General features: G+C 39.6%; 2 protein-coding genes across 10 annotated transcripts in view; both read left to right on the forward strand.

Moving 5' to 3' along the window:
* The window catches only part of TGFBR3 (transforming growth factor beta receptor 3), a 518,676-nt gene that overhangs the window by 323,069 nt on the left and 181,881 nt on the right, over window positions 1-13,726 (forward strand). The window lies entirely within an intron of this gene.
* The window catches only part of HFM1 (helicase for meiosis 1), a 105,657-nt gene continuing 99,741 nt past the window's right edge, over window positions 7,811-13,726 (forward strand). The window contains 3 exon segments of the mRNA XM_050962113.1: window positions 7,811-7,913; window positions 10,005-10,106; window positions 10,528-10,643. Coding sequence (XP_050818070.1) covers window positions 10,036-10,106; window positions 10,528-10,643 — 187 coding nt within the window. The 5' untranslated portion in view covers window positions 7,811-7,913; window positions 10,005-10,035.

Genomic DNA, 13,726 nt, shown 5'->3' on the forward strand with positions numbered 1-13,726 from the left:
AAACTATTATAATAGTAAGAGTCAATATTTAATTAGAAAAATTGTATTTAGAAATATGTTGGTTAAGAGAATGTTCTTGGTGTTCATAGAAACTATAGTTCTTAAAATGTAATCTCCAAATATTCATATTTTTTCTATTATAGTAAAATGAGAAGGAACTTCTTCATTTCTGCTGAAATACCACCAGGAGAAATCTTTTTCCTGTACCATATCATAAAGAAATATTCTCTAGTTACAGAATGTTTCAAAAGTAGGATGACATGAACCAGAGATCAAACAAAGTCTGTATACATTGGTCTACTTTTTAAAAAGATAAGGATTTGTAGGATATTCTGATCATACAGCCTAAAAAAATTTAATTGGCATGATGTTTCTGTTTATTTCACAAGTCACAGCACAGTTATGCTGCATAAGACTAGTAACAACAACAGAATAAGTAGACTATCTTCATGAACAGGAGTCTAAAAATCATCTGAATTGTCTCTAGAATAAAGGTGGGTTTTAGGACTAGCTACGTTAGGCCTTTAGTCACATTTAGGGCCCTACCAAATTCACAGTCCATTTAGTCAATTTCATGGCCATAGGATTTTAAAAATTGTAAATTTAATGTTTCAGATATTTAATTTCATGGTGTTGTAATTATAGGGGTCCTGACCCAAAAAGGAATTGTGTGTGGTGGGGTAGTCGCAAAGTTATTGTAGGGGAGGTTGCTCCCCTTCTGTGCTGTTGCTGGAGGCAGTGTTGCCTTCAGAACTGGGCAGCTGGAGAGCAGCAGTTTCTGGCTGGGAGCCCAGCTCTGAAGGCAGAGCCACCACCAGCAGCAGCACAGAAGTAAGGATGGCATGGCATGGCATTGCCACTCTTATTTTTGCGCTGCTGCCTGCAGAGCTGGGCCGTCAGTCAGCAGCCACCACTCTCCAGCCATCCAGCTCTGAAGGCAGCACAGAAGTAAGGGTGGCCCCCCCTAAAATAACCTTGTGATCCTTCTGCAACTCCCTTTTGGGTCAGAACCCCCAATTTGAGAAATTTTGCTGGTCTCCCTTGTGAAATCTGCATAGTATAGGGTAAGAGCACACAAAAGACCAGATTTCATGGTAGGAGACTAGATTTCACAGTCCATGATGCATTTTTCATGGCCGTGAATTTAGTAGGACCGTAGTCATGTTAGCTGGACTCTTGTAAAATTCAGTTTAAACATGGACCAGGCTAACTCACTTTAAACATGGTTTGTGTGGCCCATGTAGACAGGTTCTACCATGTTTATACAAAGTTTAGAAACCATGTTCTACCCTACCTACCCTATAATACTAGGTAAGCAAACCACATTTGGTACTGTTTTAAAATAGTTCAGTTTACATCTCCCTTTGGGATGGGGCCTTAGGAGAAAGAGGGTCATTGGATAGGAGATGTTTCTCTAGAATTTATCAGACTGGTGTTCATTTCCAGAACAAATTGGGGACTGATAGACATCTGAAGGAGAACAAGAATTAAAAGGTTTGCTTTAATCTTCTCCTGAAGAAAATGGAGGCTCCACAGAACGAACAAACAAACAAAAAAATCCCCAAAACTGGAGGAACTGATGCACGTAGAGGCTAAGCAGCTTGCTGGAGGTCACACCATGGCATGAACAGAAGCCAGGTCTCCTGACTCCAAGCCTGCTGCTCTAACCACTAGACAACATTACCTCCCAAAGTAGTAAAAGGAAGTTTTCAACAATATTGATCATGAATTTAGGTGGCAAGTGAATTAAATTAAAATTTAATTACACAGGATAAAATCTATTGTAAAAGTTAATTTTATTTTAGGACTGTAAATTCAGAACTTCAGAAATTTTATTTTGTCATCTGAACATAGTGAATTCCATCAGAAATTTTAAGGTTTCTATAAGCGTATCTCTTCCATACAGTTTCCAGCTTCATCGGTACCAGAAAAACTCCCTTCACTGAAGATTCCATTTTCTATCCTGTTCTATTGATTTTTCACTTTTCAGAATGGTACTTCCTTTATGCTGCACTGAATGGAAGTAGGAGCCTGATCTTTCAAACCTGATTCACACTCTTGAAGTTAAGTGGACTAAAGACATAATTAAGGATAATATTCATATGTGAGCATTTGTAAGACTAGGCTCTAGGACCTTATGTGACAATTTCACAGTTCCCATAGACTCAACATGATCTTTGAAAGCTAGAACTGAATTAAGGAGTTAGTTGAACCTGAATATGTGACAAAATTGCTATACAACATTTATTATTATTATTTTTTATTATTACATATTATCTATAGTACTATATCACCTAGGAGCCATTGTCATGGACTAGGAACCCATTATGGTAGGCACTATAAAAACAAAACAAAAAGATGGTTCCTGCCCTAACAAGGAACAATGAGACAATATTGGTCAGCAAGATAGGCAGTGGTCTCAGCACACCAGCATACTGTATTGTTACAGACTTACTTGTTGACAGGTATTTTGAAATAAATTACCAAAATAATTGAAACTGACATGATTATATTGTGCTATTTTGATAAACAAAATATGCAGAATTTTGCAATATTGTGTGCAGAATTTTTATTTTTTTGATGCAGAGTTCCCCCCATAAGTAAAAAAGGTGTATGTTTGATAATATAATAAATGGTCAATAGAGATTGACATCATGAGCCAATCGGAGGTGGGAGTCTAACTTGACAGTGAATGGGAGATGATAAGTAGAGTTGAGACAGGTTGCGATAAGAGGGTATTTTCCCCCAGAGAAATAATTTGGAAGGAAATTATAAATAGATGCACATTATAACAAGATGGTATAATAACTTATACCAGCATCTGCACAGACCTCATTGTAGGACTGGTGTCTTTAAAAGTACTTAATGTTCATTATCAATGTTGGAATTCTCCACAATTAAAAAAATTATAGAGAAAAATTCTGCATAAATCTATGCTAATTCTGCATACTTTGTAATACATTTACAAATAAAACTTGAAATAGAAATTAACTTTTTAAAAAATGTTGAAGATTTCAAAATAATCCCAATGCTTCAATAACACTATTATAGTTGCTAATCCAAAACAGAAAATAATATTTACAAGAAAAGCTTTGTTAAGGTGCATGAGCTATCATAGCATCTAGAATCTAGATGTTAGCCATGAACACCATTATATGATGTAGATAAGAATCTAGCAGACAAAATTATATTTAATATATTAAACAACTCTTGGTTTTACTGGGGTCTTTCAAAGGCTTTCGCTGAGATCTGATCTCAATGAAATATCCTTCACTTAAAAAAAATGTGGAAAAATTAAAGCAAAATACATTTAGATAACTACTGGGTAAATTTTCCATTATGGTGGTTGTAGCTGTAACTATACAAACTGCTAATTAATGGAATGGTGTGGCATGGCTTGTACCTTATGCTGAAAATATACCCCTAAAGAACAATACTGCCATCACATATACTTCATGCAATCCCATTTTGCATATACCTCATTTTGTCAAAAGGGCTTCTGATTGATATGTACAAAGGATTTTAAGGCCAAAAATATATTATCGATATGCCCCATATAGTCTAGGTACAGAATTACAGATATCTCTAAATACTGAGTGTGTCACAATACTTAGGCATGATGACATATGGTAAGGATGGAGTTTTAGCTTGAACATAGATATTATTGCTTTGTGAATTTCAGGTAGGATGTTAATATTAAACATTATTACATAATTATAGCAATGTTTTTTGTTTTATGGAAATCATTGCATCAAATGAGCAGAGGCTACTTGGAGATTATTCTGTGGTTGAAGCACTCAGAGGAAAGAAACTGTCCCAAAAGAGTCAGAGGATAGATGAGAAACTGAAAAAGGAAACAAAATAGGTACAGATGAAGAATTATAGAAAATAGGAATTCTCCCATCATGAAAAAGAGAACATAAATTAATTTAAATATTTACTTTCGTCCAGCTATATAGAAATCAGAGTTCAGGACCTGAACTTCCTGGCTAAACATGGATTATGAACACTGCAGAAACAGTGTTCTTGCTCAGCTCCTGGAGGACAGTACCTTGCATCACTCCTGGGAGATTTGCTCTAGCTGACAGAGCTGAATTAATGAGCTCCAGAAGGAGCTGTATTTAGCCCTCTTAAGGCTCCACCCTGCAAACATGCATATGAGTAACTTCAGCTGGACTACATGCATGCGTAAAGGTACTCTTGTGTTTAAGTGTTTACAATATTGGTGCAACATCAGGCCCAGGGCACATGATGCTAGGCAAAATGAGAAAATGGGAAGAACTCTGCTACACTTCCCTTTCCCTAAGTCTGTTATCAGATGAACGTATGCCTTATTTTTATTTCTTTTAGAATTTGATTGAAAAAATTATAGACCACTGTAAACATCTTGGAAGTCCTTGAATCTGTTGTTTCTGCAAATGATTGAATCAATAACCACAGTCTCAACCATGCAGTATATATCACTTTGTTTTTAATATTTGACAGGTTTAAGTCCATCTAATGCTATATAGTAATTTCCAGTGGCAGTGGCAGTTCATTTTAGAGGTTAATGTTTTTCTTATTTCACTGAAATCATACAGAAGACTGAGCAAAGGAGACTGAGGGAGCAAGTAATATCACACCTGTATCTCTCAGCCTAGTTCAGTCTTGTGATTTTTCTGATCTAAAAACTGCTTGTGCAGCTTTGCTCAATTAATAACTTTCACAGAATTTCTAAAGTTTTAACAGATTTGCATTTGGTAGGAACATGTATTATTCTATTGTTATGTGGATCACTGACCCATGACATTTTGATGTTTGTGAGTTTCTAGTCACATTTCCAAAACATGCAGGTTTGTGACTTAGTATGTGATCTCTATGAGCTGGAAAGACTCAAAGCATATGGCAGATCAGATGTTAGGCTTGGGGGAAATCAAAAATTAAACTGTCTCGGAGCTGTTGAGAGGCTGCTTTGCTATATATTTTATGTGATTTGTATGTGTGTGTGTTGGGGGAGATGCCACCTAGGGAAAGAAATCTAAAAAAAAAAGCTTTAAAAATGAGCTGTTTGTATTGTTGCTTTAAACTTTAAAGTCTGGTCAGCTAAAAGCAGATGTTGCAAACTAAGATGGAAACTTGCCTGAGGCCACAAGAACTGGAGAAGGCGCTTTCTAATAGTAAAAAGGAAAAATGCTTTCTGGAATCAAAATGCATTACATACATAAAATGGACACTCTGGAACTTTTTTCCTCTTTATATTTAGACAGATTAGTGCACAGTGGTTATAGTTTCCTAATTTGATTTCAGGCAAATGATTCACTATAAATTGTGACTGGATTGTAAGTAGTTTACCATGAAATCTTTTATTTTATTCTGCACTGGCAAGGAAGGATTACAACTATCATACTGGAATCGGAAATATGACTGAGTTTACACCTTACCTCTGGCTGCCTGCCCAGTACTTAGATGGAGGTGGACTAGAGATTGTGAATACATGGTGTGGGTTTTGGCATAATTTCACATAACATACTTTTGATGCTCTGAGTCTGTTCAGGTCAGAAGTTTCTGTGATGGTGATAATTTAGAAACATATACATATGTAAGTGGAAGAGTGAGTATAACCTTTACTGTATGTTTTTATAATGACCTAATCCTGTACAGTATCTGAGGATACACTTAAATTATATAAACACAATTCTAAGTCTTTGGAATAGAAAGTGAAACATTAAAGAATATTTTCAAGGAGAACCAAAAAGTTGGTTTATATATATATAAAAAGCAATTACGGAAAAATCATAAATCAGTATTTGATAAAACCTTCTCTTTTTCATCTATTTATGAGAAAATACATATTTACAGTAGTTCCCTCTATAATATATTATTTCTTGGATGTCATAAAGCTTTGAACCAGTTTAAAATTTAGTCTGCCTGAGACAGTATAGCAATTAATTAATTTTAAGTTTCAAAAGTAAGGCTTTAATAATGAGACAACAACTGCAATCTACAATGTTTTATATGGAACCCCCCCACTTTTGCAATTCAAAATATTTCACCTGATATCACTTCATTTTTAATAAAGGATTCAGAGGTTGGTGTTCTGTTCAAGCTCAGCAGCAGCAATAAATAAATCAATCCATTCCAGGATTAAATGAAAATGTTGCAGATCTTTGCACACATCTCCCAGAGATATCCTACAGATTAACTAATTAATCTAATCCAGGGGTTCTCAAACTTCATTGCATTGCGACCCTCTTCTGACAACAAAAATTATTTCACGACCCCAAGAGGAGGGACCGAAGCCTGAGCATGCCCAAGCCCCACTGTCCCTGGTGGAGGGGCCAAAGCCCAAGCCTGACCGCTCTGGGCAAGGGGGGGCAAAGTTGAAGCTCAAGGGCTTCAGCCCCATGCAGTGGGCCTGCAATCTGAGCCTTGCCGCACAGGGCTGCAGCCCTGGGCAGTGGGGCTCAGGCTTCAGCAAATCTAAGCCAGCCCCCATTCAAAGGAGGTCGTGACCTTTGTTGGGGTCCCAACCCACAGTTTGAAAACCGCTGATTATCTATCAGTCTTTTTCTAGTGCAGCTATTACTGTAGTGTCTAGGAATTCTTTTGCTAATGCAAACATTCAGTATGAAAATGGCTGGGCTAAATTCTGCTTTCATGAACCGCACTGTAAAAAGGGCTTGTCTACAAATGGAGTTATTCAAGAATAAGCTGTTTCTGAATAACTCCCTGTGTGGAAAATCCCTAAATCTACTGACACCAATGGAGTTACTCCAAATTCACAGATGTGTAACAGTAAGCAGAATTTGGTCCTGACTTTACGTCTCCCTCTTATTTCAGTTAGCACAATTTGTGTGTGTATATTTCTGTTTTTATTCTTCAGTGACATACTTCTGGGTAATTTCTCAGGCATTGAACTTGTGTGAAGGATTTACAAAGAGATTTTTTTTTTTTTTACATTTTGCCCTTAAGATGTTCTGATTGATGGCCATTCTCATTCCTGGTAGAAAGGGATGCAATAAGGGGAGGCCTGCTGTTGAGACAGCTTTGCCACCTGGGCCATGAGAGCTTTGCCATGGGCTCCATCAGATGATCTCCTCTAACATACAAAGGTATAAAAAAAACCCCTCTGCCTCCTACCTGCTGATGCTCTAGATCCCCCTGAAACCTACACAAGTTCTGCAGTTCCCAAACCTGCCAATCTACTTATCCTCAACCTCTGAAAGGAGGAAACAAGAAGCCACCATTTAGCTCTGCCCCCTTCATGAAGTGAGTCATGAGAGAAGGAAACAACTCCAGGCATCTACCCCTTCCAGCAGAAGGAGCAGAGAGGATGCAACTGGTGCCCAAATCTCCTCTGGCGGCATGGGGCCCGGTTCCAGGAGGATCTTCACATCCCATGCACGTTCTGCAACTTCCACCCTACACCTCTATCTGCCTGACAGGGAGAAACAAGTTCCCCCTACAGACCCAGAGGCGGCTGGAAGGAAGCAACTCGCCGCCAAGCCCACGCCCTCTGCTGGCAGGAGCAGAGGGAAAGAAGACCCACCCTCCGTTCCTCTGGGGGGTGCCGCAATTTTAGGGGCATCCTCCTAATCACCCCCTTCTCCCTCTCGAAAGCCAGTGGTTGTAAAGGTGGCACAAGGCGTGATCCCTGACCGGGATCTGCTGAGGGGAAATTCAGGCACCAGCCAGAGCAGAACCGCCCCAGCGCAGCCAGCCGGCAGCGCCTCAAGCTCTGAAGCCGACAGATCATTGCAGGGGGCGAGCTCATCAATCGATCATTCGGTCAGCTTGTCTGGTTTGTGAGCCCGAGAGGGGAGTGCGATCGATCGATCAGCGCTCTCCGTGAGCCTTCTTCCGGCGTTCGCGCGCTCTGTTCTTGTCCCAGTTGACGCCATTTTGTGCGGTGGCGGGAGAAGTGGCTAGACGAGGTATGATTCGCCTCCCCTCCTGACTCGGGGTCGGGGAGTGGCCGGAGTGACGTCCCCGGAGTCCTGCAGGAGAGAGAGCAGCTTCATGCAAAGGCTCCTCAGCCGTGGGCTCTCCTGGGCCTCCGGAGGGGTGACAGCGTCTGCAGCTCTGTAGCCCAAGGACTCTGGTGACCGCTCCGTTAAAATACCAGGGCCCCCAGCTCTTGCAGGCAGACGAGGCTCTCGCAGTCAGTGGTAGGCACCGCTTGTGCAGGGGGCGGTGGAGCCCTGCACGCTGTGGTGTGTGAGGGTTGACTGCCAGGGGAGAGTGGAGTGAGTGCCCTCCTCCTCATGCTGCTTTGGAGGGTTTACACCAGTGGTTGTCAAACTTTTGTACTGGTGATTAGAGTTGCCAACTTTCTACGCACAGAAACCTGAATACTTTTGCCCCACCCCAGCCCCAGTTTGAGAACCCCTGGTTTACCTGTAAGGCTGTACAGTGCTCAGGGGAAGCCATGTTGGAAATGCCCGTTAGCTCAATAATAGAGGAGGTGGGTGCTAAGCTGTGCCATGCTGCACCATGGGCAGAGCCAAAATGAGTATCTGGTCTTGCCTGTACAGAGCTGGGATGGCAAGGGGAATGATTACTCCTAAATCCCTGTCTTTGCTGATAAGGGAAATTTAGTAAATGATTACTCCTAAATCCCTGTCTTTGCTGATAAGGGAAATGTTACCTAGGATATAGAAAGGCTTTACCATCTGTCCTGGGTTGCTCTTTGGATGTTTAGTATGTTATTAAGTCCCATAATTTCCCCCCTCTCGGAGTAGTGTTTGACAGAGGGATTCTTTTGGCTGTCCCCTTTAATGTGGCAGGGGTGCCTAAAGGAACACACAAGACTCTCTGGTGTTGTTCTTAACTTAGGTCCCAAATATTTCAGTGGGCCTCCTCACAGTAGTTAAGTTAAACTATCAAAACAGGGTAAAATCCTGGGTCTGTAATTCTGACCTGTGAAAGCAATTGTGGATATAAAACTTTATTGTTTTAGTAACAGAACTTAAGTTTTGTGTCTAAGCTAATTGGCATTCTTTGAAGTACATATTAAGTTTGGGTCTAGTAAATTCTTTTAAACTTAGATTCATTATAATATAGGGCAAAGAAAACTGAAGGAAACTTCACCTGGGCAAAGAACTGAAGGAAAAACATTCTTATTTAGTATTTAAAGTTTCAAAGCTAGTATATATGTTAGATAACATACAGTTCATCCTATAAACCTGATCCTGCAGGCAAAACCTTTTAAGGACCTGGGGATTGAGCCCACAGTCCAATTTGCTACTAAGTAATATGGGGCTATGTAGAAAGATTTCTGACCTTGTAAATTAAAATAATTACGTTATTTAAATAACTGTGAATAGTCTATTTGGGTTTTTTTTTAAGAGGTGGCAGAATCAGGTCCAACAAAAGGAGAGGGCCCTTTGTAGTCAGAAAGAAAGAAGATACTGCGAGAAAAAATATAAAATAAAACTATAATCCGTTGAATATATATAAAAATTATTTTCTGAAATAAAACATTTTAACACAAGCTTTCCCCTCCTCAGCTTCATCTTTTCTTTTTTTCAAAGGTGATATTGTGGTTATGTAAAAAGTGTTTAAAATTGTACCTGTACATCATTTTTCTATTTCGTTGGAAAAGATGAGCTAAGAACAGTTGTTTTAGAAAATCAAATGCTTAAGTCTGTAAGAAACTACAATGGGTTTCTGGTGAAAATTCAGTTTATTTTTATCGCTAGATAAAGAGGCAGAGTTAGGCCTTGATTCTGAAAACGTTTAGTACATGCTTAACTTTACGAACATGCATGAGTGTTTATAGGATTGTGCATATAGCTTTACTGATAATGATCTTGAAATTTTGTGAAGAAATTGGTTTTCTGTTCATGCAAAAGAACCTATTTTTTGAAGCAAGGATAATAACCTAAAGGTGGAAAAAAAAAAAGTGTGTGCGCATATATATATGTATGCACGTTTATAAGCGCACACATTTTATTTGGTTAGAAAACTTTCTTTGTTCTTTGCATATGTATATATACAACACAATCTTGTGCTGTGTTTTACAGTGTAATGAGAATTCATGTCTGATCTTGAGCAATGCTGAAACCTACAGCCACTGTCTTTTCATTGGACAATTTGTTTTTTGAAAGATCAGATGCCAATCAAAAGTAAGTTTGTTGAATTATGTACTTTACTAGTTCTCAGCCTTTTCAATATCTTGACCTCATGTTGTAACAGAAAAAAGTTTTGAAATTTCCCCTTCCTCCTCTAGCTGTAAATAAAGGGGGGATGTGTGATGCTAATGAGGGTTGTTAGTCCCAAACTGGGAACACATGATATTCTGTAATATTGGTTAAAGTACACAGAACAATGTTACTTTGTGCTTGTGTTTATTCTGTATTCAGTATGTACTTCTAAGACATGAACTAGCAGATGTTTTATGCCTTAAATTTACTATGGCTTCTTTACAAAATGATTAATTATAGGGGAAGGAACAATCAATATAGTACTTTATAATTAATAACGTTAACATAAATTTGGTGGGAAATGGTTAAGGAATACTTTTATCTCATGTACCTGTGTTATAAGCAGATATTTAGAACACGAAGAACCAAAAAATTGGTATCTTGCACCTGCTCCATCTGTTACTGGAATTCCAGCCACTCAGGAGTTACAGAAGGAACTGGAAAAAAATAACTGTCTAGGTAAAATGTTTGACCTTCATTTTTAATATGAAATACACTGGTGCTCATGTGAAGTATTATAGACGTGTAATTTAGAAAAATAATAGCTCAGATTCTGAGGGATGAGTGTACTCTTTGTGTTGCTCTGGTGGTGCAAAGGGAGTGAAAACCAGGTATGTCCTTTCTGAGTTGCAGGAAGCGGCGCGGGCCGAGGGACATACTGGCTGCCGCTTCCAGCAGCTCCCATTGGCCTGGAGCAGCGAACTGTGGCCAGTGGGAGCTGCAGTCGGCCAGATCTGTGGACAGGGCAGGTAAACAAACTGGCCCAGCCCGCCAGGGGCTTTCCCTACACAAGCAACGTCCCAGGTTTGGAAAACATTGACTTAAGGGGATTATGGGACGTTTCCGGAGGCCGATCAGAGCACAGTAATGCAACACCCTGTTCACACTGGCAGTGCTCCAGCGGGGGCGCAGCAAGCGTTATTCTGCGTGCTGAGGTGGAGTACCAGCAGCGCTGTAGCTGCAGAGTCGGAGCATTCTGCGTGCCTTGCCAGTGTGTTTGGGTAGTGAGGTAGTGCACCCGGGGCTCCTTTATTGTGCTGTAACTCACAAGTGTAGCCAAGCCCTAACAGATTTATTTGAGCATAAGCTTTCATGGGTAAAAAATTGTGAACCTATCCTGGAAAATGATCCCTCACTCTCCCAAACCTTGGGAAGCATGCCAGTCTTCACTTACAGACAGCCTCCCAACTTGAAGCAAATACTCACCAGCAACTACACACCACACCACAGAAACGCTAACCCAAGAACCAATTCCTGTAACAAACCTCCTTGTTTACTCTGTCCCCAAATCTACTCTAGTGACACCGTCAGAGGACCCAACCACATCAGCCACACCATCAGGGACTCATTCACCTGCACATCTACCAATGTGATATATGCCATCATGTGCCAGCAGTGCCCCTCTGCCATATACATTGGCCAAACCTGACAGTCTCTACATAATAAATGGACACAAATTGGACATCAGGAATGATAACATACAAAAGCCAGTAGGAGAATACTTCAATCTTCCTGGACATTTCATTGCAGATTTAAAAGTAGCCAGAGTTGAACAAAAAAACTTCAGAAACAGAGTTCAAAGAGAAACTGCAGAACTAAAATTCATTTGCAAATTTAACTCCACTAATTTGGGCTTGACTGGCTCAGTACAGAAGCAGCTTTTTCCTCTCCTGGAGTTGACACCACCTCATCAATTGTTGAGAATGAACTTCATCCACCCTGATTGTGTTATCATAGAATATCAGGGTTGGAAGGGACCTCAGAAGGTCATCTAGTCCAACCCCCTGCTCAAAGCAGGACCAATCCTCAGACACATTCTTGCCCCAGATCCTTAAATGGTCCCCTCAAGTATTGAACTCACAACCCTGGGTTTAGCAGGCAAATGCTCAAACCACTGAGCTATCCATCCCCCTTGGCCCTGTCAACACTGGTTCACGTGTGAGGTAACTCCCTTCTATTCTTTAAAAGCAATACTGGCAAAGATCATAGGCTGAATTGGTCCCTTTGCAGGAAAAACCTAATGGGGGATATGAAACACCACGAGATCCCAATCCTGGTGTTTCCTCCTAATTGTTTTGCAAGAGGGAAAGAGCTGACAGAAGTGGATCTGTACTTCTGAATCATTAGGGTGATCAGAATCTGTACATACTTGGGATAGCTAGTAAAAGTCAAGGCTGTCTATGTAGAAGCCCTGTGCATTCACACTTGTTCCCACCTGTGACTCATGCCAATCATATTACTAAATTACAGTTTGTATATCTCCTGCAATAGCCTGGCATCTTTCATATGTGTGTTCAGTTTTTTGCAGTGATGTCTGATTCCTCTAGATCTGGAAGATTCTTCTATATGGGGCTTGAAAGATCTTTGTGACCAGGGGAAGTCTGTCTTCCACCCACCATGTAGTTTTGAGTTTTCTGCTCCATTTTGTTCCCCTCTGTTTTGTGTAGCAAGTAGCCCAGTATTTTTAAGTTTTTGATTGACAATATGATGATGCAATACATCTGGATTGAAAGAAAATAGCACTGTCCATACAGACAATATATGTGAACGTGGTCCTCTTTTATGCAGAGATTTAATGCACTGGCTGAATATTATGTAGGGAATAATGTGTTGGCTTTTATAGATGAGACAGAGAGGCAGAAGTATGTACCACATTTTAAGAGGGCTGCTGAAGAACCAAATGGTAAATCATCAGTATCTGTACATTTTGACATGACTTCTAAAAAGCAAGTACTAAGGTTAAGTTTAGGAGAGGGAGATAAGTCATTTGCAACATGAAAGTCTGGAAATGGTTTCCTCTTTTCCCTGTTCTGACCACAATAAAGATTAAAAAATGAAATCAGGGCTTGTCAACAGCCTGGTAGAAATATTTCAGAAAATAAAATATTAATTAACTTTCAAGAAGATGGTGATGATGAAAGTATCAGCTCAACATTCAAAAAAAGTATGTGTTTCTAGCCAATTATCATAATTCATCAACTATCAGAATCATATTATTATTTTAGTTACATTTGTCAAAGACTGAGTTTTTGATCCTTGAAATGAAAGTACTTAATAGAGCTCCAGGCACTATCACTATTATTCTTTTGCATGTAATTAAAAACAGATATTTCCTCCTGGCAATATTTCAGTACCTTAATTAAAAAGCCCTGAGCTCAACCCTTCTACAAGAAAGTTAAGCACGGAGTTGATTTTGTTATTTTAAGGAAATTACTGGCTAATACAAACACTCCTAGATGAATGTAGCACTAACTTGTTTGTTGCTGTATGAAATTGAAAGCCAATTGGACGATGAGGAAAAACAGCCCTTTATGCAGCTTCATTGCTGCCTAAGAGGAGAGGTCATACATATAAACAATTCTTCGTTCTTGTTCAGTCCTCAGGTCTTTTAAATTTTACTTTCTTCTGTGCAGTAAGTGGCAATCTGGCATTAGGATCCAGTATTTATTTTGCATGGGTGGGTAGATGGGATTGGTAGCCTGTTCATTGTGATTGAGTTCTTAAAAATCTGTCTAGAAAAGAGGACTACTTTCTAGGTAGAC

Source organism: Gopherus flavomarginatus, chromosome 7, assembly GCF_025201925.1.
Source record: "Gopherus flavomarginatus isolate rGopFla2 chromosome 7, rGopFla2.mat.asm, whole genome shotgun sequence".
In the NCBI taxonomy this organism is placed as follows: domain Eukaryota; kingdom Metazoa; phylum Chordata; order Testudines; family Testudinidae; genus Gopherus; species Gopherus flavomarginatus.